This window comes from Mustela nivalis, assembly GCF_964662115.1.
Source record: "Mustela nivalis genome assembly, chromosome: 5".
NCBI lineage: Eukaryota > Metazoa > Chordata > Mammalia > Carnivora > Mustelidae > Mustela > Mustela nivalis.
Window position 1 is genome coordinate 40,318,559 of NC_139024.1, and position 27,876 is coordinate 40,346,434.

Genomic DNA, 27,876 nt, shown 5'->3' on the forward strand with positions numbered 1-27,876 from the left:
CTGTAAAGCCTCAGTCATATCTGGAGTTTTAGTGTCTGGCTTGGTTCTAATCCTTAGTAGGCACTTAGTGAATGTTGAATGAATAAATTGTACTGTTGAAGTGTAGGTGGCCCAGACATTCCCATCTGCCTTTTGATCCCAGTTCATGCTATGAGAACTAAGGTTTCCTATAAGGATGTGCTCATCATTTGAAGAAACAATGTATTTTGGGTTTTTTTTTTTGTTGTTGTTGTTACTTCTGCCTTAATAGTTTTATCAGTGGGGTTTTGTGGTTTAGGTTTCCGTGCTGATCCCTCTTTTGGAGAATGGAGAGCTCTTGATTCCTGGCCGAGGTGACTGTCTGAAAGTGGCTCCTGGATTTCAGTTCTTTGCAACTAGGAGGTATGTCCTATTAACCTTTCTATTCCCACTGTGGAGACTTTTCCTCATAAGTCCCATCACTAGAGTACTGAGTCCAAAAGTCCCAGAGTAGAGTTTTCTGGGCCCACTTAAAGCAAGATCAGTTGGAACTGATGACAGATCCAGCCTTTTCATTCCTATTTTATTTTACTTATTTATTTTTAGAGATCTGTTTCCTATTTCAGGACTCTGTTTTGTTCCATTGTTCATTTTTCTGTTTTACACCAGTGTCAGACTATCTTGATGACCGTAGCATTTTTAGATGTAAGTAAGCTCTCTGCCCAACTTGGGGCTTGAACTCACGACCCTGAGGTTAAGATTTGCATATTGTACTGACTGAGCTAGCTAAATGCCCTTCATTCCTATTTTATTTTATTTAAAGATTTATTTATTTATTTATTATTAATGAATTATTTTAGAGAGAGCACGAGCAAGAGGGGCAGAGGGAGAGAGAGACAATCCTAAGCAGACTCCACACTGAACATGGAGCTCAATTTGGAGTTTGATTCTAGGACCTTGAGATCATGACCTGAGGCAAATCAAGAGTTGGCTGCTTAACAGACTGCACCAGCCATGTGCTCCAAGATTTATCTATCTTAGAGAGAGAAAGCGTGTACATATGAGCAGGGGGATGGGCAGAGGGAGAGGGAAAGAAAGAATCCTCAGGTAGACTCCTTGCCAAGGGCATTGCCCTACGTGGGACTCGATCCCAGGACCCTGAAATCATGACATTAGGTGAAATCAGGAGCTGGCTGTTTAACCAACTGAGCTGCCCAGGCACTCCCCTTCATTCCTATTTTAAGTAGAGGTAACTAAATCAGAAAATGAGAGGGTTTTTTTTCCGTCCACTTAAAAATATCCAGGTTTTTGTTTTTGTTTTTGTTTAAGATTTTATTTATTTGAGAGAGAGAGAGCATGTGAGGGGAGAGGGTCGAATGGAGAAGCAGACTCCTGATGTGGGACCCGATACTGGGACTCCAGGATCATGACCTGAGCCAAGGGCAGTCACTTTGACTGAGCTACACAGGTGCCCTAAAAATAACCAGTTTTTAAAAACTTTATCTTGGTTTCTTGTTTTTAGAAACAATCACTGGTGAGACTTTAGACAGCCTTGGGTTTGAGTCCTGACACTGACATTTTGTATCTGTATGCACCTTGCTTGTCCAATAATGATGAGCCTAATAATACCTACTTTACAGCTTGATGTAAAGACTAAATGAAATAACTTGTGTTAAAGATTTGTCACATAATAAGTGCCCAACTATTGGCCAGCCACAATGATGGTGATGATGATGACCTGTAGACTGTAAGCAGTTAAAAAAATTAAATATAAGCATCAACAAAGGAATAAAACCTAAACAAACTTAGTATATGTCCGTATTTGTATTTTATAATAACATGAACACAGTGATTTATTTCCTACTATTAGAATATATCTGTACACTTCTCCAAGGTTTTAATATGCCCAAGAATGACACTAATGTCACATTATATTTAAGAGTTATACTAGTGTTGGCCTTGGTGAGCATTTAGAGGTGGAGTGTGGAGTTAACCTAACAGTTCTCAAGGAATACTTTGCTAGGCCCTGCTTTTTAAAAATAAACCCTATGGGGCACCTGGGTGGCTCAGTGAGTTAAGCCTCTGCCTTCGGCTTGGGTCATGATCTCGGGGTCCTGAGATCGAGCCCTGCATCGGGCTCTCTGTTTGGCAGGGAGCCTGCTTCCTCCTCTCTCTCTGCCTGCCTCTCTGCCTACTTGTGATCTCTCTGTCTGTCAAAGTAAAAGATAAATTTATTTTAAAAGATAATAAAAAATAAAAATAAACCCTGCTTTTATTCATAGGGATAGAGAAGTTCTTTCTTGCTATGTTCATATCTCAGAAAGTCCCGGGACATTGTAGAAAGGTATCAGATCATATCTCATAAAGTCCTGGGAAATCGTAGAAGGGTGTCAGACAAATCTGAATTCATCCTTGGCTCTGCCATTTGTAGTCATAGATGAGTGATCAGGGGGTGTTAGTCTCCTCCTCTTTATGCCTTAGAAGAAAAGTAGCACACCATTGTCTCAGAAAGTTGTGAGCATTGCATTAAATGGTCTAAATGCAAGCTTGTGGCTTGGCCTGGGTATGTATTTAATGAATATTCCTTCTTGAAATTTTTAATAATTTTGGGTACTGTAGCTTTTGGTAAAAAGCACTGAACTTATTTTTAATGGTTTGGGCCTTGGATTATGTTTTGTCTTTCCTGAAGTTGTGTCTTGATGAAGAGAAACATGCTGTTAAGATCAAAACACCTAATATAATCATTTACAGTGATTAGAAAATAACTTGGTTAAAACTCTGTTATACACCCTTAGGAAAAGAGTTAGACTTGGGTGAACTGGCAGCCTTTCATTTGTCCTCTGCCCTGTGAGCCCAACATAGTGGTATCTGGCAACAGAACCGGTTGTGAGTGTTACTCAAATATGAGATAATGTCTAGCAAGGGCTACCCAGAGGCATAATTAAAGATTATAATTGGGAGTTTTGTGTAATTCTTTTTTTAAATTTTGAAATACAGACTCTTGAGCTGTGGAGGAAATTGGTATCGACCTCTAAATAGTCACGCTACTCTGTTAGACAAATACTGGACGAAAATTCACATGGATAACATGGATAAGACAGAACTGCATGAGGTATGTGGTTATCAGTGGGAAAGTATCAATGCTTTTGTTTTTTACTTTTTCTTGTTTAAAGTTCCAGATATACATGTAAATAGAGGAAATAGTGTAATGAATCACCAAAATACTCATTAAGCTAAATTTAATAGTTAATGTACTAACATTTTACTGTATTAACTTCATCTAGTATTTTTTATTTGCTAATATATTTGAAAGCAAACCTCATAACATTTCATTCCTGAATACTTCAATGCATCTCTAAAAATTTAAGGGCCTTTTCATATGTAATCAAAATAACTATTATACCCAATAAAATGAACAGTAATGCATCAATACCATTTAATTCTTGGACTGTATTCACGTTTCCTCAATTGTTTCCAAAGGTCCTTTTTTTTTTTTTAAGATTTTATTTGGGGCGCCCGGGTGGTTCAGTGGGTTGAAGCCTCTGCCTTCGGTTTGGGTCGTGATCCCACGGTCCTGGAATCAAGCCCCGTGTCAGGCTCTCTGCTCAGCGGGGAGCCTGCTTCCTCCTTTCTCTGCCTGCCTCTCTGCCTACTTGTGATCTCTGTCAAATAAATAAATAAAATAAAATAAAAAAGATTTTATTTATTTATTTGACAGAGATCACAAGTAGGCAGAGAGGCAGGCAGAGTGCGATGGGGTGGGGGGGTAGGGGAAGCAGGCTCTCCGCTGAGCAGAGAGCCTGATACGGGGCTTGATTCTGGGACCCTGAGATCATGACTTGAGCTGAAGGCAGAGGCTTAATAAGCTACTGAGCCACCCAGGTGCCCTGATCCTTTTTTTTTTTTTTTTTTTTAATTTACTAAGTTGTTTTGTAACTACTGTCTTTCGCATTCAACAGCATGTTTTATTCTGGGTATAATGAAAATGAGATGAATTATTTCTTAGATTTTCTACATTGATTCACTTTGTGGTATTGCTGGTTATCCTCAGACGTTTAAGAGGTATACTCCTCTCTCCCTTGCTAACCCCCACTTTCCCCTTGTATCTACTCTGTCACTTGGAAAGCTTCTCATTCTACAATGCTTCATCTTGGAGCATAGCAAATAAAGCCCTGTCAGTAATTACATAGGCATGGGAGGGATGCTTTGCTCTTTCTTGGTGTAAATTTTTAGATAAATAAGTGAAATAAGACAACCTTATCAAATTTTTTATCCAGAATTTTAAGTGTTTATAAAACACCCAGGGGTTTTCAGGGTGTCTAGTTCACTGTATTACTGGAATCTCTCAGAAACCTTGTCTTTTTTTTTTTTAAAGATCCTGTTTATTTTATTTGACAGAGAGCGACACAGTGAGAGAGGGAACACAAGCAGGGGGAGTGGGAGAGGGAGAAGCAGGCTTCCCATTGAGCAGGGAGCCTGATGCAGGGCTTGATCCCGAATCCTGGGATCATGACCTGAGCCGAAGGCAGATGCCCAATGACTGAGCCACCCAGGTGCCCCAATCAGAAGCCTTGTCTTACTGATGTGATTTTATAAGTCTGCAGCCTATTTTGGACTTGGGAGTTACTTACCTCACTCTAGTTCCCAGTTTATTTCTGTGTCTCTCTGTGTATCCCCATTTTGTTGCCCTCAACTATAGCTCCTTTGGTAACTTCTTCACCTTTTTGTCCCAGCATCCACTCTGCCTGGCACTTTGTAAGCGCTTATTGTATTCTCTGCTGTCATGCAGCTCTTTGTTTTGCAGTTATAGAATTTCAGTGTTTAATTTTTATTCCTAAATTGCCACTCTGTTCTTGAAAGAAGAGGTCTGAAGTCCACATTTAGGTGTGATTTGTTGGGGATTGAAAGGATGAGAACAACATGGACTGCTACTTTTTTTCATCTTTCCATTCTTGTCATGAAGAGCTATGAGTCATTCTGCTCACAGGAAACAGCAGAAGCACTCACCCCCTCACTTAAATGATGTGTATCATATTTAGACAGTTTACTTCGAGGAGTTCACTTATTCTTTTTATTTTATTTTATTTTTCCAGTGTTCCAAGGTTCATTGCGTATGCACCACACCTAGTGCTCTGTGCAATACGTGGCCTCCTTAATACCCACCACCAGGTTCAACCAACCTGCCACCCCTCTCCTTTAAAACCCTGAGTTTGTTTCTCAGAGTCCATAGTCTCATGGTTCGTTTTCTGCTCCAATTTCCCCCAACTCACTTCTCCTCTCCATCTCCCCATGTCCTCTGTGTTATTCCTTATGCTCCACAAGTAAGTGAAACCATATGATAAATGACTCTCTCTGCTTGTCTTATTTCACTCAGCGTAAGCTCCTCTGGTCCCGTCCATGCTGATACAAAAGTTGGGTATTCATCCTTTCTGATGGAGGCATAATGGAGTTCACTTATTCGTAAGCTTCTAGACATAATAATAAATTCTAGTAACACTCTCCTGAATAAGTGGCTGGTGACTAAAACTCTTGGGTGCATTATTTAGGAAATAAAATAGTCTCCTAAGATGATCTCATGGGAAGCACAAGGAACTACATTTTTTTTGCTGCCAATTCCAGTCATCTTATGCCTAGAAAGATTGTCTTTGACTGGGTTGCCTGGATCGCTTAGTTGGTTAAGCATCCAACTCTTGATCTCAGCTCAGGTCTTGATCTCAGGGTCATGAGTTCAAGCCTTGCGTTGGGCTCCATGCTGGGTGTGGAACCTACTTTATTTTTACTTTTATTTTTGTACTTATGTATATATATTGAGTTATGTTATTTAACATACAGTACCTCATTGGTTTTTGAGGTATTGTTCCATGATTCATTGTTTGTATATAAAACCCAGTGTGGAGCCTACTTAAAAAAAAAAAAAAAAAAAGATCGGGGCAGTTGGGTGGCTCAGTTGGTTGGGCATCTACTTTGGCTCAGGTCATGATCCTAGCATTTTTGGATAGAGTCCCACATGGGGCTCCCTGCTCAACAGAGAGCCTGCTTCTCCCTCTCCCTCTGCCTGCTACTCCCCCTGCTTACGCTCTTTGTCTCTCACTCTCTCTGTCAAATAAGTATAATCTTTAAAAAAAAGAAAAAGATTGTCTTTGACTTGCTGAAATAATAAATTATACTTTAGAAAATGAGATATTTATATAGTGCTAAGTCTTTTTAGTTATTAAGTGCCAAAGAGTAACCCCTGGCAGTTGCTCAAATCCTGTCTCCTCCATACACCTTGAATGTGACCTCATGTCTTAGGTGATGGTGCCTTAGAAGGCCTGCTTTCTCTGCTGGCAGTGCCTAATCACAGCCATTAATTACTTCTCCCAGGTTCATCTTCTCCATGAAAGCTTCCTGGGTCTCCAGGGATGGCTGACCACATTGTAATTTTGATTTGGTTGTATATCTTCTTATACCAGATGATATTTCTTGAGGGTGGGCTATTTTCCTGTTGGTTTTGTTTTCCTACCCCTGGTGTTCCCAGTGTAAAGTGGGTACTTAATAAATGCCTATTAAAGGAATGAATCTCCAAAGTAAATATTAAATTGATAAAAGAACCGTATTATGTCATATTAGTTTATTAAATGACATTGTTTTTGACTTTTTACATTTATGGTAATAACAAAGATACTCTTTGGCTAAGGAAGAAAACGACTAGTTTGTGGGTAGTATAGATTTTTTTTTAAGGATTTTATTTATTTGTTAGAGTGTACAAGCATGGGGGGCAGCAAGAAGAGGGAGAAGCAGCCTCCCCAACAAACAGGGAGCCCAATCTGGCACTTGATTCCAGGACCCTGAGATTATGACCTGAGCTGAAGGCAGACACTTAGCCAACGGAGCCACCCACGCTTCCTTATATAGTTCTTTTCTGTTCAGAACTTCTATTCCCCTGAACTCTTGCTATAGTGTAAAACTGATAAAGTCCTTTTTTCCATATAAAGATAGTTTTTTTCTCCATCCTGATGTTAAATATACATGCTTATTAAGTGGAATTACTACTTAGCAGTGAAAAGGACTAAACTAGTGGTACATGTGGTAATGTCTAGATGAATCTCAAAAACATTAGCTAAGTAAGAGATCCAAACTACACACTACATCTTGTATGATTCCATTTGTTTGTTTGTTTGTTTGTTTATTTAAAGATTTTATTTATTTATTTGACAGAGAGAGACACAACTAGAGAGGGAACACAGGCAGGGGGAGTGGGAGAGGGAGAAGCAGGCTCCCCACTGAGCAGGGAACCCCATGCGGGGCTCCATCTCAGGACTCCGGGATCATGACCAAAGGCAAATGAGCCAAAGGCAGATGCTTAATGATTGACCCACCCAGGCACCCCATATGATTTCATTTATATGAGAGACTTGAAAGCAGATCCATAGGGATTATAATTGGATTCCTGATTTCCCCAGCCAGGGGTGTGGGGGAAGGGATTGATTACAGAAGGGACATGAGGTTACTTTTTGTTTAAGGGGTGATGGAGGGGCACCTGGGTGGCTCAGTCAAATAAGCATCTGACTCTTGATTTCAGTTCCAGTCTTGATCTTGTGGTCATGGGGTTGAGTCCTGTGTCTGGCTGCTACACTCAGCAGGGAGTCTGCTTTGATTTTTCTCTCTCCTTCTTCCCCTGCCCCTGCTTGCATATATGCATGATCTCTCTCTCTCACTCGCTCTCTTTCTCTCTGTCTCGATAAATACATCTTAAAAATAGGGAAGATTATGGAAATAGTCTGTATTTTGTTTGTGGTGACCAAGGTCATGAATATATATGACCAATTTTATAAATCTTCCCTTCTTACAAAAAAAGTATGTTCTGTATTTTATTTTTTATTATTTTTTTAAAGATTTTATTTATTTGTTTGACAGACAGATCACAAGTAGACAGAAAGGCAGGCAGAGAGGAGGAAGGAGGCTCCCCGCCGAGCAGAGAGCCTGATGTGGGGCCTGATCCCAGGACCCTGAGATCATGACCTGAGCCAAAGGCAGAGGCTTTAGCCCACTGAGCCACGCAGGCGCCCCTATGTTCTGTATTTTAAAGATACATGTGTCTGTCCATTTAAATTTACTGATTTTGTTACTCTTTTTCTTTTTTTTTTCTTTTTTTTTTGAAGATTTTATTTATTTATTTGACAGAGAGAAATCACAAGTAGATGGAGAGGCAGGCAGAGAGAGAGAGGGAAGCAGGCTCCCTGCTGAGCAGAAAGCCCGATGCGGGACTCGATCCCAGGACCCTGAGATCATGACCTAAGCCGAAGGCAGCAGCTTAACCCACTGAGCCACCCAGGCGCCCCTGTTACTCTTTTTCTGTTTAATTTTTCATCTATCTGAAATTGTTTTCAGCAATATTTCTTTAAAGTCCTTCAGTAAAAAAACAAGAATTAAAATCTTATACCTACTGGGGGTGCCTGGGTGGCTCAGAGGGTTAAGCCTCTGCTTTCAGCGCAGGTCATGATCTCAGGGTCCTGGGATCGAGCCCCGCATCGTGCTCTCTGCTCAGTGGGAGTCTGCTTCCTCCTGTCTCTCTCTTTGCCTGCCTCTCTGCCTACTTGTGATCTCTATCAAATAAATAAATAAAATCTTTAAAAAAAAAATCTTATACCTACTACTTGAGATGACATTGTTAAAAGGTTGTAGATCCTTATCTTTGTAAATATGTATACATTACATATATAAAATTAGTGGATATTTTTTTAAGATTTTATTTATTGATTTGACAGAGAGATAGAGAGATCACAAGTACGCAGAGAGGCAGACAGAGAGAGGGGAAGGGAAGCAGGCTCCCCGCCGAGCCGAGAGCCCAATGTGGGGCTCCATCCCAGGACCCCGGGATCATGACCTGAGCCGAAGGCAGAGGCTTTAACCCACTGAGCCACCCAGGCGCCCTAAAATAAGTGGATATTTCATATACAAATTGGAACCACAATATACTCTTCAAGCTAATTTAAATTTATTTGATGACAGTATTTCTTTTTTTTTTAGAGATTTTATTTTTAAGTAATCTTTACACCCAGCCTGGGGCTGGAATTCACAGCCCTGAGATCAAGAGCCTCACGCTCCACAGACTAAGGCAGCCAGGCGTCCAGACATTCTTTCTTTCTTTTTTTTTTTTTTTAAAGATTTTATTTATTTATTTGATAGACAGAGGTCACAAGCAGTGAGAGCAGCAGACAGAGAGGGAGGAGGGAAGCAGGCTCCCTGCTGATCAGAGAGCCCGAGTGGGGCTCAATCCCAGGACCCTGGGATCATGACCCGAGCTGAAGGCAGAGGCTTTAACCCACTGAGCCACTCAGGTGCTCCCCAGACAATATTTCTAATATATACATGTTTCCCTTCTTCTCAAATAGACTTATCTGAATAAATCCATATCATAAAAGTTTATAATCCAATATTATTTGCACCAGGTATTATTCTGCAGAAAATTCTCAATAATTGTTGAAGTAAATAGAACTACATCATTTGGTTTTTAATTTCTGTCATTTGCTTTTTAAAGATCAGCTGCTTTTTACCAGTACTTAAAATTAGCTCCTTTTGAATAAATGAAACAAGATGGGTTCAGGAGGGAGACAAACCATAAGAGACTCTTTTTTCTTTTTTTTTTTTTTTAAGATTTTTATTTATTTGTTAGAGAGAGAGAGACATACAGAGCGCAAACACAGGCAGACAGAGTGGCAGGCAGAGGGAGAAGCAGGCTCCCTGCCGAGCAAGGAGCCCGATGCGGGACTCGATCCCAGGACGCTGGGATCATGACCTGAGCCGAAAGCAGTCGCTTAACCAACTGAGCCACCCAGGCGTTCACCATAAGAGACTCTTAATCTTGCAAACTGAGGGTTGCCAGGGTCAGGGGGGTAGGGGTAGGGTGGTTGGGTTATGGACATTGGGGAAGGTATGTGCTATGGTGAGTGCTGTGAATTGTAAACCTGGTGATTCACAGACCTGTACCCCTGGGGCTAATAATACATTATATGTTAATAAAAAATAAAATATGTTAATTAAAATAAATTATAAAATAAAAATATGTTAATAAAAAATAAAAGATTAAAAAAAAATTCACTCCTTTTACTGTTTTCCTATTAACTGCTTCTGATTGCTTTTGCTGAGAAATTACCTAACAAGCATTACTGGAATAGTGTGTGTTAATTAATTTATTTATAAAGATTTATTTGTTTATTTTAAAGACTTTATTTATTTATTTGACAGACAGAGATAACAAGTAGGCAGAGAGGCAGGCAGGGGGTGAGGGGTGAGGGCATGGAGAAGTAGATTCCCTGCTGAGCAGAGAGCCTGATGTGGGACTTGATCCCAGGACCCTGGGATCATGACTGAGCTGAAGGCAGCGGCCCAACCCAACTGAGGCACCCAGGCACCCTATTTGTTTATTTTAGAGAAAGTGTGTGCATGTGAGCATGTGGGTTGGAGGGGTAGAGGAGAATTTCAAGCAAACTCCATGCTGAGCGCAGACCCTACCTCAGGTCTGTCTCACAACCTGAGATCCTGACCTGAGCAAAGCCAAAAGTTGAACATTTAATCAACTAAGCCACCCAGGTGCCCCTAGCATTGTGTTTAAAATTAAAGTAGTACTTTCAGGATTCTTAAGTGAGTAAATTCCTGGGACTTGATGTATATGTTGCCTGGAGACCCTTTTCCCATCTGGCTTCTACACCCTAAGTTGTGTAAATGGTGAGATTGCCAGATTACTGTGTTCTGTTTAGCAAAAAGTTGTGATCTTTGAGGGTGAAAGGGGTATGGGCAGAAGTTCTTATACAGTAGTTCCCCTTATCCTTGGTCTGCTTTTTGTGCTTTCAGTTACCCACGGTGAACCTCAGTCCAGAAACAGATGGTCCTTCTGATGTGTAGTCAGAAGGTCAATAGTAGCCTGACACTGTATCATAATGCTTGGGTCATTCACCTCACTTCAGATCATCGTGTAGGCATTTATCATCTTACATTATCATAGTACATGTTATTTTGAGAGACCACAGCCATTTAATTTTTATTAAAGTGAGTTGTAGGGCGCCTGGGTGGCTCAGTGGGTTAAGCCACTGCCTTCAGCTCAGGTCATGATCTCAGGGTCCTGGGATCGAGTCCCGCATCAGGCTCTCTGCTCAGCAGGGAGCCTGCTTCCCTCTCTCTCTCTCTCTCTGCCTGCCTCTCTATCTACTTGTGATTTCTCTCTGTCAAATAAATAAATAAAATCTTAAAAAAAAAATCTTAAAAAAAAAAAAAAAGTGAGTTGTAATTGTTCTATTTTATCATTAGTTATTGTTGTTAATCTCTTAGTGTGCCTAATTTATACATTAAACTTTATCATAGGTATGTCTGTTTTGGAAAAAACATAGTATATATAGGGTTTCATTCTATCTGTTGTTTTAGGCATCCACTGGGGATCTTGGGGTACTACTGTACTTGGTACAAATTTCATACAGAAATTCATTTTTTGATTGACTACTATTACCAGGAGTGTACATGTACTTTTACTTATTTATATAGAAAGATTTATATATTTATTTGGGAGAGAGTAGAAGCGAGAGTGGGTTGGGGAGAGACAGAAGGAGAAAGAGAAACCTTGAGCAGACTCACTCCTGAGCAAGGACCCCAGTGCAGGGCTTGATCCTAGGACCCTAAGAGCTGAAATCAAGAGCTGGCTGCCTAACCAAATGAACCACCCAGGCATCCCTTACATGTGCTTTTATTTTTTTTTATTTTTTAAATTTTATTTATTTATTTGACAGAGATCACAAGTAGGCAGAGAGGCAGGCAGAGAAGAGGAAGCAGGCTCCCTGCTGAGCAGAGAGCCTGATGCGGGGCTCGATCCCAGGACCCTGAGATCATGGCCTGAGCCGAAGGCAGGGGCTTAACCCACTGAGCCACCCAGGCGCCCCCCTTACATGTGCTTTTAAAAATCACTGTGTCTGCTGCTAAATTCTCTTTGTTTTTTTTTTCCCCTCTGTCTGTCAGGTTCTTCAGAACAGATATCCCAGCCTTTTGGCAGTAGCTGATCACCTGCTTGACATTTACATCCAACTTACTGGAGAGAAACATCTCTCTCGCAGTGATAGTTCTGTTACCTGTGAACAGGCACCTGAGGAAGTTTCAGAAACCAGAAGAGAAAACAAAAGACTAAGCCTTGAGGGAAGAGAATTGTCTCTAAGGTATGAGTTGTTATTTTATTTATTTATTTTTTTAAGTAGGCTCCATGCCTATGCTGGGTCTCGAACTCATGACCCTGAGGTCAAACATCGCATACTCCACCAATTGAGCCAGCCAGGTGCCCCTTGAGTTGATGATTTAAAAATTGCTTTCCTTAAAAGTTCTTAGCAGCTAGCACTGAATGGTTATGAGAAGTCCAGTTTGAAATTAGACCTATGGAGTGCTTTGTGGTGTTGGATCCTATTTTTAGATCCTATAGTTAATGATTAGGAAGGCTTATAAAGGGAATATATTATTTTAGCTTTAAAAAATATCTTCGGGGGCACCTGACTGGCTCAGTGGGTAGAACATTCAACTCCTAGAGTCATGAGTTGAAGCCCCACGTTGGATATGGAGGCTACTTAAAAAAAAAAATGAAAGAAAATAACTTTAAAAGTCAAGGTTGAGATTACTTACTGATGTAATTCTTTCACTAGCTTTTCTTTTGTGACAGTTGGAGTCTTAAATAAGTTTGCTATATATAGTGAGTTCTGTACCTTTACTTTGTTTTCTCAGTGGTTGATTTGCCTTTTGAGAAGTGAGCATTAGGAATGGCCAACTCCCCTGTGTTTGCTCTGAGAGTTAGTTGCCCACCCTCCCAACCTGGTCTGGCATTGATTGGAGTAAAATGTGGAGTAAGAGTAAGTGGGATTTCCACTTACTCTTTCCCCTGCACTTTACTGGTCAGCAGTGACCAATTTTAGTAAGTGGATTTCCACTTACTCTTTCCCCTGCACTTTTTTGTCTTTATAATGCCAGAGAAACAGAGAGACTTCATTGTCAGGTGTTCCTAGACTTACGTGGATTGAATTTAACTTTGATGCTTTTGATGTCTTTGGCCTATGGTCTTTTATTTCCTGGCTTTTTTTTTTTTTTTTTTTAAGGGATCTACTGAATTGGTGTAATAGGATTGTCCATTGTTTTGACAGTCTTTCTTCATCAGCATCCTTAAATATTTTTCAAGAGGTAAGATAGAGTCTTCCTGTTTGTTTTCTTTCTATTCTGTAAGTTTGTTGATTTTCATTGTTATTTTCTGTCTCTTGGCTGCTATCAGAACTTTTCTTTTGCGTTCATTATCCCTAGCTGGTTAAAACTAAACTAATGTTGTCTTAAAACTAATTGGGCTTGGGGCGCCTGGGTGGCTCAGTGGGTTAAGCCACTGCTTTCAGCTCAGGTCATGATCTCAGGGTCCTGGGATCGAGTCCCGCATCAGGCTCTCTGCTCGGCAGGGAGCCTGTTTCCCTCTCTCTCTCTCCGCCTGCCTCTCCATCTACTTGTGATTTCTCTCTGTCAAATAAATAAATAAAATCTTAAAAAAAAAAAAAAAAACTAATTGGGCTTAATCAATGTTTTTTGGTTTTTAAACAGATTACTACGAATTGCAAGTATAACTTAGACAGAGTAAAACAGACACGGAAAAATAAAATGAGAAGAAAATCTCCCAGGTGTTAATAAAGTAAAATATCAAGTGTTTCTAAAATGTTTAGTATTAGAAGCACCGGGCTGACTCAGTCAGTGGAGCATAAAACTCTTGATCATGTGTTTGAGCCCCATTTTGGGCATGGAACCTACTTAAAAAATGCTCAGTATTTATTTTTACATATAATTTCATTGTCTGATAGAGTTGTATTTGTCTGATCCCTCCACTTGCTGAGTAGGGTCTTTTGCTTTAGTCGAGAGGAATTTATGTGGGGGTTACAAAGTATAGCCTTGTATGCTGGGCTTGGCCAAAAAATGTGTTGTGTGGGAGGGAAACCTGATTGAATTACAACTCTACCATATTCAGTAAGAACAGGGAGAATTTTATTTCTGCTTGCTTAAAAATAAAAGTGCTACTGTATGGAGATCTGTGGGCTCTTAAAGCAGTGACCAATTTTGATTATAAAGTGTTCCGGTTTTTAAGGGTACTCGCGTGGCTTAGTCAGTTAAGCATTTAGCTCAAGTCATGATCTCAGGATTGTGAGATTGAGCCCCACATCAGGCTCCACCCTGGGCATGGAGCCTGTTTAAGCTTTTCTCTTCTTCTCTGCTTGGTCTTCCTGGCCTAGCCAGCCCCTCTATTAAACTATTAAAGGTCCATCAAGAGTCACCTTGCTTAACTTAATAAACTCATGTATGGTCCAAAGGGACCCTAGTGAATAAAAAAAGACATTTCCTACTCCTGGTAATGCCAAGGGTTTTTGAAGCTCTGTCCTTCAGGTATTAGGGACAAGGATTAGGTAAATTCTCTCTCTCTTTTTAAATGCTTACATTAAGTTTATTGATAATTTACACTTGGTGGTAGCAGAACTAAATGTATTCTTTGTTTACCACACTCATAGTATCCTTTCTATTCTCATTTTTTGTCTTGTCTTTCCTGTAAATAGAAATTTAGCAAAATGCTTAATGTATTCAAATTTGAATTTTTTGGGGTAGAATTTACTTTTGGTGGTGATATGTACTCTATATTTAATTACATCAGAAGACCTATCTAGTGGTGCCTGGGTGGTTCAGTGGTTCAGTTGGTTAAGCCTCTGACTCTTGACCTTAGCTTAGTTCTTGATCTCGTGAATTCAAGCCCACGTTTTTTACTTTGAACACACATACACACACACACCCCACCACCACCACCAAAAACACATACCTGGTTGGCCTATCAGTAATTGCTGAGATTGAGTACTGGATTAGGGTAATGATAATGTGGTCTTTTTATGGCGCACCAGGAGTTTGCCTTTATAGCTAGAAAGTAAACTTTTGGTATAACTTCTATGGCTTAAGAGTCAGTTCCCCCCCACCCCCCATGAACCATAGACCTAATGATTAACACTAATTCTGTTTTTGCCTGAATTTCAGATTTGTAAAATGAAGCTTTTTTTTTTTTTTTTTAAGAATTATTTATTTTAGAGAGAGAGAGTGAGCAAGGATGGGGGGAGAGGTAGAGGGAGAAGGAGGAGAGTCCTCAAGCAGATTCCATGCTGAACACAGAGCCCAGTGTGGGGCTTGATCCCAGGACCTTGACATCATGACCTGAGCTGAAATCAAGAATCAGACACTCAACCAACTGAGCCACCCAGGCGCCCTGTGAAGTGAAGCTTTTTCTGTTTGCTTGTTTGTTTTTTCCCTAATTAGTATTTTGATAGTAAAGCCTTCACATTTGTTTGTATCCTATCTCTATTATGGTAAGGTCCTTGAGTCTAGGGCTGGTACCTTATTTTTATTCTCCTTAGTCTTACAGAAATGTTCCTGCTGGTTTTTTGTTCTTTTTATGGCCAGAATGGTGGTGCTCTGTTATTAATGAGGTATTTTAAAAAATCAGTTGACATTGACCTTGGTTATTTTAATAGGCTCTGGACTGTTTCACAGCAATGCTTTCTAAGCATACAAGCAAACTGAAAATGGCAGAAATTATTGGAAGTAAATTGAACATTTCCAAGAAAAAGGTATGTAGTGCTATTTTTACTTCTCTGTTGAAAGGAAGCTGGGTATTTACTTTACTTGCTAGTCTCTGGTCCTTACCTGGAACAGTTCCTTTGCAATAACTACCTCCTTTGTCAAAGTTGGTAGTTTTGTTGTTACCTGTCATGGACATTAAGCTCTTACTATCTCTTAAGTAAGTAGTTCTGATATGTTCTGCATTCTTAAAGTGTGCACACATGCATGTACCACATGCATGCTTTATTTAAAGTGTACCACATGCATGCTTTATTTTCTTCAGTGTTTTAATGAACATGTTATTCTGTAGATTGTGGGCTCAGGACTGGAACTGTTTTAATAACACCTTTGTCTGTAGTTTTATTCAGGATTAGATTTTTTCCCACTTTTCATTAATGTCAAACATAAGAAAAGTTAAAAAGAATAGTACCAACAGACACCAAGAATAGTACAAAGAATAGTACTTAGGTTCATTGCTAACATTTTTAATACTTTGCTATTCTTATTTTATTACAAAATACATATTTTTGGAGGAGAGAGCCTTTCAGCAATAGTGATGGTAGCCAGGAAAATGTCTGAGGTCTATCATGCAGCAGATACCTGGCATTCCCAAATAAATGATGACACAAAAAACCCTTATGTCAGGAACTGATATAGAAGTATTCCTTAGGGTTCTGAAACTGTTGGGATGGTTTTAGCTGCAGGTGACAGAACATCTACTAAAAGGGGCTTAAGTAATAATTATAGTAGGCAAAAGAAAAGAAAAGAAAAAGAAACTACCACAATTGGGTTAAAAAGAACAGTATTTATCCCCTTTGGTTGAAGAAAGATTTGTTTTCCCTGAACACTTTGCTACCCCTTTCATTCCTGCCCCAAATCTAAACAAAATCTGGGTTCTTAGGTTGGTGACAAGGACAAAAGAGGAACGAAACGGCTGTTGGGTAGATATCCTGGAAGCACCTGTCACAGCTTCTTTCTGTGTTCTGGCTGTAGGGAGATGCACCATGGTTCCATCAAGTCACTGTTCCCTCTATTATTTTAAAATCTAAAGCAGAGAAAAGCATAGCTGAAGAAAAATCACTGATTTTTTTCATAAATCTTAGGAGTAGAACTTTCTGTTCATTTGCTATTGGAATATTTCAGTGTGTTCACTTTAGATATAGGCAGATACGGGCATATTTGAATGAATAAATATGAATGAATGAAAGATACAGGGCAACATTCATGATCAGTGTTTTAAAAAACATTAGAAATACAGAAAATTTTTATTTTTTTTTTAATTTTTTTTTTTTTTAAGATTTATTTATTTATTTGACAGAGAGAGATTACAAGTAGGCAGAGAGGCAGGCAGAGAGAGAGAGGAGGAAGCAGGCTCCCTGCTGAGCAGAGAGCCCGATATGGGACTCGATCCCAGGACCCTGAGATCATGACCTGAGCCGAAGGCAGCGGCCCAACCCACTGAGCCACCCAGGCGCCCAGAAATACAGAAAATTTTTAAAAAGACATATTTAAAGCTAACTCGCCTATCTTGGAGGTAGAAAGTACTTGGTAAAGGGCTAGTTAGAGGGGCACAGTAAACCATAGTAAGCCACATGGATGAGGAAATGTTTGAAGAGTATACAAAAAAATTTTTTTAAGACTGTACAGAATTTTACTCTGTCTCCTCCCATAGGCCGAATTCTTCTGTCAGCTTTATAAACCGGAAATTGTGATCAATGAGCTAGATGTGCAAGTGGGTCGAGTGCGGCTTCTACGGAAACAAAGTGAGGCTGTCCACATACAGAGGTAAATAGACTCTCAATTAGTCTGAGACTGTGGGGTTAGGAACATGATAGAAGGACTAGTCCAGCCCCTTGTGTCTGACCAGAATGTGTGTGAATGGTGATCCCTCCACTGTGCTGGATGGTAAGAAGCAGTAGTTTTCTAAAGTATATTCTGTAAAATTAGATGTTAATAGGTGAAGGAGGTGATGAGGGTGATTAAGGCCTTGGAAGTAGCAAAGATGTATTTTTTATTTTATTCACTTTGTGTATTTAGCAAAGTAAACCTCACTTGGAAGTCAGGTGAGGTCCTGTTGTTAGTCTGTTAATTCCTAGAATTTTACAAGATTCTGAGCTCTAGTTACCATTTATTAAATACTTACTATATGCCTAGTATTGTGCTAAGCGCTTTGCATATGTTTTCTCATGTGGTGGTTATAATAATTTTATGAATTAACTTATTATTGTCTTACGACTGCCATAACAACTTACCATAAACTTGGTAGCCTAAAACAATAGATATTTATTTCCTCGCAGTTCTGCAGACTAGAAATCTGAAATCATGATGTTGGCAGGGCCACATTTCCACTGAAGGCTTTTGCCTCCTCCTGTCTTCTGAAGACTACCAGCAATCTTTGGTGTTCCTTGTCTCTGTAGTTACATTTCTCCCATCTCTCTGTCATCATATCATCTTTCTTGTGTGTGTTTGTGTTTCTGAGTCTCTCTCTGTCTTTGTAAGAACACCAGTCATTGGATTTAAGGCTCACTCTTAAACCCAGTATGATAGGATTTTAACTTATTTATATCTGCAAAGACCTTCTTTTCATATAAGGTCACATTCATAGGTTCTGAGTTAACATGAATTTTTGGGGGAGTCTGTTCAACCCACAATAATAGTAGCTCTGATCCAAATTTTATAGGTGAGGAAACCAAGGCTAGGAGAGGCTAAGTAATTTGCCTAAGACGACATAGCTAGTACAGATAATGTCTTATCTTATTGGTCTTTGGAATCTCTAGAGTCTAGTAAAGTACCAGGTATATAAATACTCAGTGTTTGTAGAATGAATGAATTCTGCAATTCATAGGCTATAAGGATATCTGTTTTATATCCTGAAGACAGCTACTGTGAGTTATCTTCTGATTTTTGTGGAGTCTGGAAAATCTGGTTCCTCAAAACAACACTTAAGGAAAATTTGCAGCCTGTTTCTCTGACCACTTACTTGTTTTCCCCTTCCCAGGGAGAGGCTCACTTTTGCTCCCACGAGGCCATCCTCTGTTCTTATTGAACAGCTCGCAGTGTGTGTTAGCAAAGGGGAACCTGTGTTGCTGGTGGGAGAGACGGGGACTGGTAAAACCTCTACTGTCCAGTACTTGGCTCACATTACAGGTAAGTTAGAGGGGAAGCACTCTGCCCCCAGATAATAAACATTTCACACTAATTGCCTTCCCCCTCCACCCTTAAATAAAAAGTCCACAAAATACAAAGTTTAAAAAGTGTCACTACTCCGCTTTGCCTGGAAACACCACTGGAAATTTTTTCCTTGGAAATAATGTAATTTTTTTCCCCTGGAAATAACCACTGTTAATAGCTTGGCATTAATTTTTTTTTTTTTTTTTTGTTCTAATCTATGGTCTGCAAATATATAAATATTTAAGTTTGGTTTTATGTTGAAAAAATGGGATTCTATGTATATGTATTGCAGTTAATAAGGAAATTAGACATCTTTAAAAATAGAACTGCCTAGGGGCGCCTGGGTGGCTCAGTGGGTTAAAGCCTCTGCCTTCGGCTCGGGTCATGATCCCAGGGTCCTGGGATCTAGCCCCACATTAGGCTCTCTGCTCAGCAGGGAGCCTGCTTCCTCTCCTCTTTCTCTGCCTGCCTCTCCACCTACTTGTGATCTCTGCCTGTCAAACAAATAAAAAAATAAATTAATTAAAAAAAATAAAGGTCTCATTTCTATTTAATGACTAAATAATAATATTCCATACTAGATGTTTATTTAATTCTAATTTATAGACATTGACTTACTGAAGGAATTTTTTTGTTGTTTTCAGTTATCTGATACTGATACACAATCTTGTACACATCTTTCTGGGTTAGGTGAAAATTTCGGATGGTTGAAATTCCTGAAAGTAAAATAAGAGAATCAGAGGAAGTATACCTTTAAAGATTTGCCCTATGCCTATGCTTACGTATCCTTTAGGATCACTGGATGTAAATAGTCTTGAAATTTTGAGAGTGACCCTTTTGCCCTTTCTTTTTAAAAGGCCACCGTTTGAGGGTTGTCAATATGAATCAACAGAGTGACACTGCAGACTTGCTTGGGGGGTAAGTATGGTTTAAAATTGTTTTCTTGTTATTTTGTGTTCACTGCTTGAGGGAACAAATAGTTTTTCCTTTCAAAACTCAAAATTAGCATTAGAAAAAGGTTCAAAGACTTGTACCCCTACTCCAGCAGGTTATTTATAGGACTTTATTGAGGAGCTCTTGGATGTATAGATGTTTCTCTTCACTTTTTTTTTTTTTAAGATTTTATTTATTTATTTGACAGAGGCGTAGTGAGAGAGCAAACACAAGCATGTAGAGTAGGAGAAGGAGAAGCAGGCTTCCTGCCGAGCAGGGAGCCTGATGGAGGACTCCATCCCAGGACCCTGGAATCATGACCTGAGCTGAAGGCAGACTCTTAACTGACTGAGCCAGCCAGGCATCCCTATTTCTCTTTATTGTAAAGAACACTTGAGGTTCTTGCTCTCAAAGATCATGCTGGAATGGAGAGGGAAAAAAACCAAGTATATGATCAGTTACTATTTGTGTGTACAGTCATTTGTCTGAAGCGTACATTCTGGAGTCACAGTGCCTTGGAGCTAGACGCTCTCCTGCAGTTCTATTATCTTTGAAACATAAAGTAGCTCTCTGCTTGGTTAAATGCTGCTCATGGGACTCCATTGTGGTCATTAAAATGCCCTTCTGTATTGGTGTTTTTTAATATGTTTGGTTCATATTGAATATGTTCGGTTTGTGCTGAAGGCTGTAAAATTGATGGATGCTATTGGCATACCTTATGTTGAGCGATATTGGGGATCTGTTCCATTAACTCAGAACAATTGCTTAAAAAAAATCCTTAAAGGCATAAAGTAGAAATTATTGTCTTTTTTGCTCTTAATGGCATCTACCAGAAAGCCTTTCATTTATCTGTTTTTTTGGGGCCACCTTAACAGCAGTTTTTATTTTCACTTTCTTTGTCTTATATTCCTCCTTGCTGTGGGTAGATTGCTACTTTGAATCCTGCTTCTTTTGGTACTTTTCCTTTTTCCTTTTTCTGTTCTACACATACTAGTAATGATGTACTGAATGCTTTTAAATATATGTTCTATCTTAAGATCCATTACCTGAGGCTTATCTTTCTTACTCTAATTCTACTTTCACTTTGTTATTTTTTTCCCTGGTAATCTTTCTACTCTAGTTTTATTTTACTACTGTCAGTTAATTGACACTTAATCTCCCCTTTCCTTCATTGAGGTACTTGGCAATATGTTCTTACTAATATATAGAATTAGTTACTTAACTATATATATCTATAATACCGTGTATTTCTCTCTATTCTGTATCTCTATATGTCTTCAGGAATATTCTCCTGTTATGCATTCCTAAAACAAATGGCTGGCGTTTTCTTTCTTTCTTTTTTTTTTTTAAGTATTTATTTATTTATTTGATAGAGACACAGTGAGAGAGGGAACATAAGCAGGGGGAGTGGGAGAAGCAGGCTTCCTGCCGAGCAAGGTACCTGACGGAGGACTCAATCCCAGGACCCTGGGATCATGACCAGAGCCAAAGGCAGACTCTTAATGACTGAGCCACCCAGGAGCCCCACAAATGGCTGGTCTTGTACTGATTGAACATGTATTGGGTTTGTCTCTGCTAAGAATTTGTAGATGCGTGGATGACTCCTTTGCTTATGAGTTTTTGTGTGTAAGATGGAAAGACTAAAAAATAACTTTAGAAAGACAAAGGACTGGGGGCGCCTAGGTGGCTCAGTTGGTTGGACGACTGCCTTCGGCTCAGGTCATGATCCTGGAGTCTCGGGATCGAGTCCCACATTGGGCTCCCAGCATCATGGGGAGTCTGCTTCTCCCTCTGACCTTCTCATCGCTCATGTTCTCTCTCACTGTCTCTCTCTCAAATAAATAAATAAAATCTTAAAAAAAAAAAAGACAAAGGACTGGAAAACAAAATTCAAGAGTTGCAGGGAGATAGGATAGAGAAAGTGTAATATTTCTATTTTGCAGATGTGTGGTTTCATTTGTTTCATTAGGTTTTATAACTATGTTAAACATATTTTACAGGGGTGCCTGGGTGGCTCAGTGGGTTAAGCCTCTGCCTTCGGCTCAGGTCATGATCTCAGGGTCCTGGAATCTAGTCCCACATGGGGCTCTCTGCTCAGCGGGGAGCCTGCTTCCCCCTCTCTCTCTGCCTGCCTCTCTGCCTACTTGTGATCTCTCTCTCTCTGTCAAATAAATAAATAAGATCTTTTTTAAAAACCCCATATTTTACACATGTCAAATAATATGAAAATATAAAAGGGATTTATAGACTAATTAGTTTGTTTTGCAAATCTGGATCCTTTAGATTGATTTTAAAAAGAGTATAATTGAGAATAAAGACACTTTATAAAAGTAAAGCTTCAAAGATCATCAGAGTCTTCAACTGTATGTTATACAGATTGCCTTCTGATCTTTGTTAGTATATGTACTCCCTTTTTTTTTTTTTTTAATTAGCACTAGCATGGTACATTTTTTCCCTTCATTTAAGGGTTTTTTGTTTTGTTTTGTTTTGTTTTGGTGCAAAATGGTGGTTTATTAAAGCATGGGGACAGGACCCGTGGGCAGGAAGAGCTGCTGCCAGGGTTTTTTGTTTTTTTAAAGTGGGCTCCACACCCAGTGTGGGGCTTGAACTAATGACCTGAGATCAAGAACTGCATGCTCTACTGACTGAGCCAGCTGGGATCCCCTCCATTTAATTTTTAACTCATGTAAAAAAAAATTTTTTTTTTTAGATTTTATTTTTAAGTAATCTCTATATCCACCATGGGGCTCGAACCTATAACACTGAGATCAAGTGAGCCAGCCACGCGCCCCTGTTATTCTGGTAGGCAGAACATAGACCTTCAGATTACCTGTGAGTAGAGAACTAAACAAGTTCCAACAGAGTTGGGGGTGAAGAGAACTTATGATGAGACTCTGAAAAAGAGTAGAGGACACAGGGGACTTAGATGAAGCAGATAAAATCATTCCAGAAAGAGAAACTCTAGGTCGAAATGGCAAAACCCAGAGCACAGGTTCACAGCATTCTTGATAGAGAAGGGGATTGGGAAGGGCAACCTCCTAGGGAGAAACATGACCCTTGGAGAAGTTGGCAATGAAGGAGAGAAAAAAAATGGGAGGAGAATTAAAGGTCTTATAGAAATGGAGAAGCCACCAACTTGCATGCTCTTTGTTTTGCAACCCATGGAAACCTCTGTACTGAAGAGAACAGGGCAGAAGTGCATGCCCATAAATTTGGAAAACTGATTCTAAAATGAAGAAGAGTGTTTATCATTTCGGTTACTCAGCATGTACTATTTTATGTTCTTTCACATGTTACAGTATTAGTCATTTTCTTTTACCCAATTTCAAATGAATTCTTCTGAGAGTGTTATGTTCTCTTAGGTGTCAGGTTGGTTCCCGCTGAGTATTTGTGTTGCAGCTCATTTTTTTCTTTCTTTCTGAAATGTGTGTATGTTAATTCATTTTTTTCATCACTTGAAAAATTGACTTTTATTGATTTAACTGTCTTAGCCACTATGCTGTGCTTTAAATGAACAGATGCTTCTTTTAGTCTCTTTTGCAGTATTAAGCGGCTATGTTCATGAATTCAATAGACTTGAGCCACTTAATAATGTTAATAATTATAACAGCTAATTCTTGTATGTATTCAGGTTCCAGGCACTATTTGGAGTCCTTTATTTCTTATTTTTCAAAGATTTATTTATTTATTTATTTATTTTAGAGAGAGAGCAAGAGAGTGTGGGGGGCGGAGCAGGAGGGGAGAGAGAGAATCTTCAAGCCGACTCCCCACTAAGCATGGAGCTCAATGCAGGGCTAGATCCCAGGACCTTGAGATTGTGACCTGATCTTAACCAAGAGTGGGTCACTTAACCAACTGTGCCACCCAAGCGCCCTGTAGTCCTTTATTTGTGTTAACTCAGTTTGCATTTTTAGCAACCATGAGGCACAGACTACACATTTTATACATGAGGGATTAAATTAAGGTAATGGCTGGTTCTTGTTTGAACCAAGGCCATCTATACAGAGTGTCTGTGGTTTTTCTTTTTTTAATATTTTATTTATTTATTTGACAGAGATCACAAGTAGGCAGAGAGGTAGGCAGAGAGAGAGGGGGAAGCAGGCTCCCCACGGAACAGAGAGCCCGATGTGGGACTAGATCCTGGGATCATGACCTGAGCCGAAGGCAGAGGCTTTAACCCACTGAGCCACCCAGGCACCCGAGTGTCTGTGTATTTGATCATTACTCTGCTGCCTCAGTTAGCTTTGGGTTCCATTTGTACTGTCATCTTTAAGACTAGCAATTTTATTTAAATAAAGTTTGTGTTTTGTTCAGTTCCTCACTACTTTTGTTCATCATTGTTTCCTTGGTCCAGTCTATAGGTCTCTCATCTTTGTTTCTTCTCCTAACTTCCCAAAGGTTTCTCTTCCATTCAATAGTTAATGGTCGTTAAATCCTTTCACCAATTTTCGGGCCATTTAGAGTATACTCCAAAGGCTTTTTTTTTTTTTTTTAAAGATTTATTTATTTATTTATTTGACAGACAGAGATTACAAGTAGCAGAGAGGCAAGCAGAGAGAGAGAGGGAAGCAGGCTCCCTGCTGAGCAGAGAGCCCGATGTGGGACTCGATCCCAGGACCCTGAGATCCTGACCTGAGCTGAAGGCAGCGGCTTAACCCACTGAGCCACCCAGGCACCCTTCTAATTTTTTTCCTAATACTGTTTACCTAATACTAGTTTTTACACTGTGTATGGAGAATATAGATTATAATTTAGAACTTTAACACCAGGGGGCCTGGGTATCTCAGTTGGTTTAGCGGCCAACTCTTTATGGCTCAGGTCATGATCTCAGGGTCCTGGGATTGAGTGCCAGGTTGGGCTCCACACTCGGCCTGGAATCTGCTTGAGGATTTTTCTCCATCTCCTCCTTATCCTTCTCTCTCTTTCTCTTTAAAAAAATAAATAAAACTTTAACATAGATGTTGGTATTATTCTTGATTTTGATTAAATGAAATCTTAGACCTATTCCTATATTATGTGATAGCATTTCTGTCTTTCTTTTTTTTTTTTAAGATTATTTATTTATTTATTTGAGGGAGAATGAGTGAGAGAGAGCATGAGAGAGGAGAAGGTCACAGGGAGAAGCAGACTCCCCAAAGAGCTGGGAGCCCGATGTAGGACTCTATCCTGGAAGTCCGGGATCATGACGATCCTGGAAGTCTGGGATCATGACCTGAGCCGAAGGCAGTTGCTTAACCAACTGAGCCACCCTGGCACCCTGTGACAGCATTTCTAATTTCTGTTAGCTTCACAAATTTCGAAATTACATTTACCTTTTGTTTCAGTTACAAACCAGTGGACCATAAGCTTATTTGGCTGCCCTTACGGGAGTCATTTGAAGAACTCTTTGCCCAGACGTTTTCCAAGAAGCAAAACTTTACATTCTTGGGGCATATTCAGACCTGCTACAGGCAGAAACGGTGGCATGATCTCCTCAGACTAATGCAGCATGTGCACAAGTCGGCTGTCAACAAGGATGGAAAAGAAAGTGAAACTGGTAAGAATAGGACCTGTACTTAAAAAAAAAAAAAAAAAAAGGACCTGTACTGGTGGTGGGAGGCCATGAGGCTGGGGCTTAATTATCAGAATTGAAACCAGTGACCAAAGGGTTAGTAGGATTAATAAGCACACCTGCAGACTAATAAACAAGTCTGCAGTGTTTTCCTTTAAACATCTCTGGCTCTGCTCCCCTGTAAGGCAGGTTTGAGGCTTGTCCCATCTCCTTGTTTTTGTTTGGGTGCCTTTTTGTTTTGTTTTGTTTTTGTTAGATTTCATTTTTAAGTAATCTCCACCCAAAGTGGGGCTTGGACCTGTAAGCCCGAGATCACGAGTTGCATACTCTATGGGTAGCCAGCCAGGTGCCCCTTGGCTGCCTCTTGAGTAAACACATTTCCTTGCTACATACTCAGTTGGCTTTGCTCTGTGTCAGGCACATGAACTTGGGTTTAGTTATGAAATCGGTGAACCAGCCAGGAGCTTTTTGCCAGTGGTTCATGAGCTGCCCCTGACGAGAATTTGGTGACAAGTTTAAGCATTTACTTAGGCTCTTCGTCCTAGGAATTGTCCCTGAGCCCCACCCTGACTGGGTGTTGCCAGCACTCAGAACTTAATTTAACTCTTGTGGCAAGGAAATAGTTTTTGGTCTGGGCAGATGTGTCTTGGTGAGCTTATTTCTTCCTCCCATTTGGCTTGACTCTCTTAGTCCCCTTGACTAAAGAAGCCATTCGTTTCAGTTGGTGAAGCCCCGACTTTTAGGAAGCATCCAGTGGTCACAGAAGTATTCTGGGCATCATTTGGTTTGCTGCTACAGTTTTTGTTCACATCTTTGGATAAAATCAGCCACATTCTAATTGGAAATGGGAAATGACAATTTGATTCCTGAATGCAGCAGTGTTTAGTTTCAAACTTAGGAGAGAAAAAAAGATTTTTTTTGTAACACTGCTTGACCATAATATTCATTAGACTCTGGATAACAATGACCAGTTAATGAATCCATAAATTATAATACCATCTTTCAATTGGATTTGTTCTGTAAGATTTTGTTTGCATCTTATTTGTGTATTTGTATATATGTTCATCTGTATTGTAAATATGAGATATTTTCTCTTCTGGATAGTAGTAATAAAATTAGTTTGTAAAGGAGCACTATTTAAGTTGGCCTGAAGGCAAGTGCTTATGAGAATTGGGCATTCTAAAACTCAGAAACTAATCCAAGTTTTTCAAGTTCTCATGATCTGAAAAAGATTTGGTATTAAAATTGATTTAAAGTTGTTGGTATAATAAAAATAGACATGTCAGTAGAACTATCAGCATTACTTTTATTCTGCCTGGATTTAAGTCATTTAAGTTGACATAAATTTAAAAAAAAAATGTAGCTTGGGCAAATGACTTTGTTTTTTGAAGTCTTTATGGGTAATCTAAATAATACTGTTCAGAACAAATAGATGTAAATAAGATGAAAAGGTTTACAGGTAAACTTTTCAGTAGCTTTTGAGATCTTTGGTAACCTAAAACTTTAAAGTTTTTCTAAGTTAAATGATGAGTTAAGTAAATTCACTAGACATCTAGATCGTTTCTAAATTAAGATAACACATTAATTACTAAACATAGGTTTATCTGATTTTGGCCCCCTGTTACAGAGAAACTAAAGATATTTGGGTTTGCTAGTTAAATGTGTTTTGTGCCATGCTGAGATAAGGCATATATTTCTAAAAATTCTTAAATGTCATAAATTCACCAATCTAAGGAATGCCGGTACAACAAATAGTTCATAATTAGTTACTACTTAGTTTTTTACTAGAAATGTAAAGTTTCTAAGAGTTAAATGTTCTAATACATAGAATTACTGGAAATTATAAGGGAGGTAGCTCTATGCAAGGAAAGTGAGACTGGTTATTTAAGAGGGAAAATTGAAGACAAAAATGTGAATGTAAAAAGGAAAGTTGTAGAAGGTTTATGAGAGGGGAGTCTTTGGAAAGGAACTATGTGCGTGATAGGCACTAAGATCATGGATATTAGTATATGAAGTTAATTAGGGAGTGATCAACACCCGGGAAAGAGAAGAGAGTAAGAGAATAAGATTAGGCAGAAATTGAGCAGTGATAGATACAGTATCAAAAGAAGCCTTAGCTGACTCTCTGAGGAGTTCCAAATTTGGATTATCCTTCAGAACCATCCTAAATTGGGGCAAAATTGGGGCTGGACTTTTATAATAGTCATTGGATATGACCACCTAGGAAGAGGGCATGCCCTTGGCAAGGCAGCTGTCTTCAGTCAGGGCAGTCCCTGATGGTGTCTCAGGGTTGAGGACTGTTGACAATGCCCCTATAGCTGAGAGTCCTTTTCTGATGGAGATTCTCGTCAGCACATCACTGCACCCACCACAAGAAATCAGACCCATGCTGTGCCCTGGTTGTCTGCGTCCTGATAAGTGTATGTTAACATGGGAGATGACAAGGAGGAAAAAGGAAGGGACTTCATAAATTTTTAAAGAATTTATCTTGTTGGAATGAGTAAGTTTTAATATCAGAAGTGCACTGGAATAAAATTGGAATTAGGTTTTCATGTTAAATGGCAGTTTCCTTAGATTATCGGTCTGGGTTTTTCTTTATCTTTAATGTAATCTGTTTGGAAAAACAAAATTTCTAT

The 27,876-nt window shown here is 39.4% G+C and overlaps 1 protein-coding gene across 2 annotated transcripts in view; it reads left to right on the forward strand.

Annotated features, from left to right (window-relative positions):
- MDN1 (midasin AAA ATPase 1) overlaps positions 1 to 27,876 on the forward strand; it is a 167,406-nt gene that overhangs the window by 26,379 nt on the left and 113,151 nt on the right. For both annotated transcript variants that reach the window (XM_082730557.1, XM_082730558.1), the window contains exons 8-16: positions 278 to 381; positions 2,956 to 3,070; positions 11,944 to 12,137; positions 13,059 to 13,140; positions 15,498 to 15,593; positions 17,258 to 17,370; positions 18,584 to 18,732; positions 19,614 to 19,674; positions 25,014 to 25,225. In XM_082730557.1, coding sequence (XP_082586683.1) covers positions 278 to 381; positions 2,956 to 3,070; positions 11,944 to 12,137; positions 13,059 to 13,140; positions 15,498 to 15,593; positions 17,258 to 17,370; positions 18,584 to 18,732; positions 19,614 to 19,674; positions 25,014 to 25,225 — 1,126 coding nt within the window. The remainder of the gene's footprint in view (positions 1 to 277; positions 382 to 2,955; positions 3,071 to 11,943; positions 12,138 to 13,058; positions 13,141 to 15,497; positions 15,594 to 17,257; positions 17,371 to 18,583; positions 18,733 to 19,613; positions 19,675 to 25,013; positions 25,226 to 27,876) is intronic.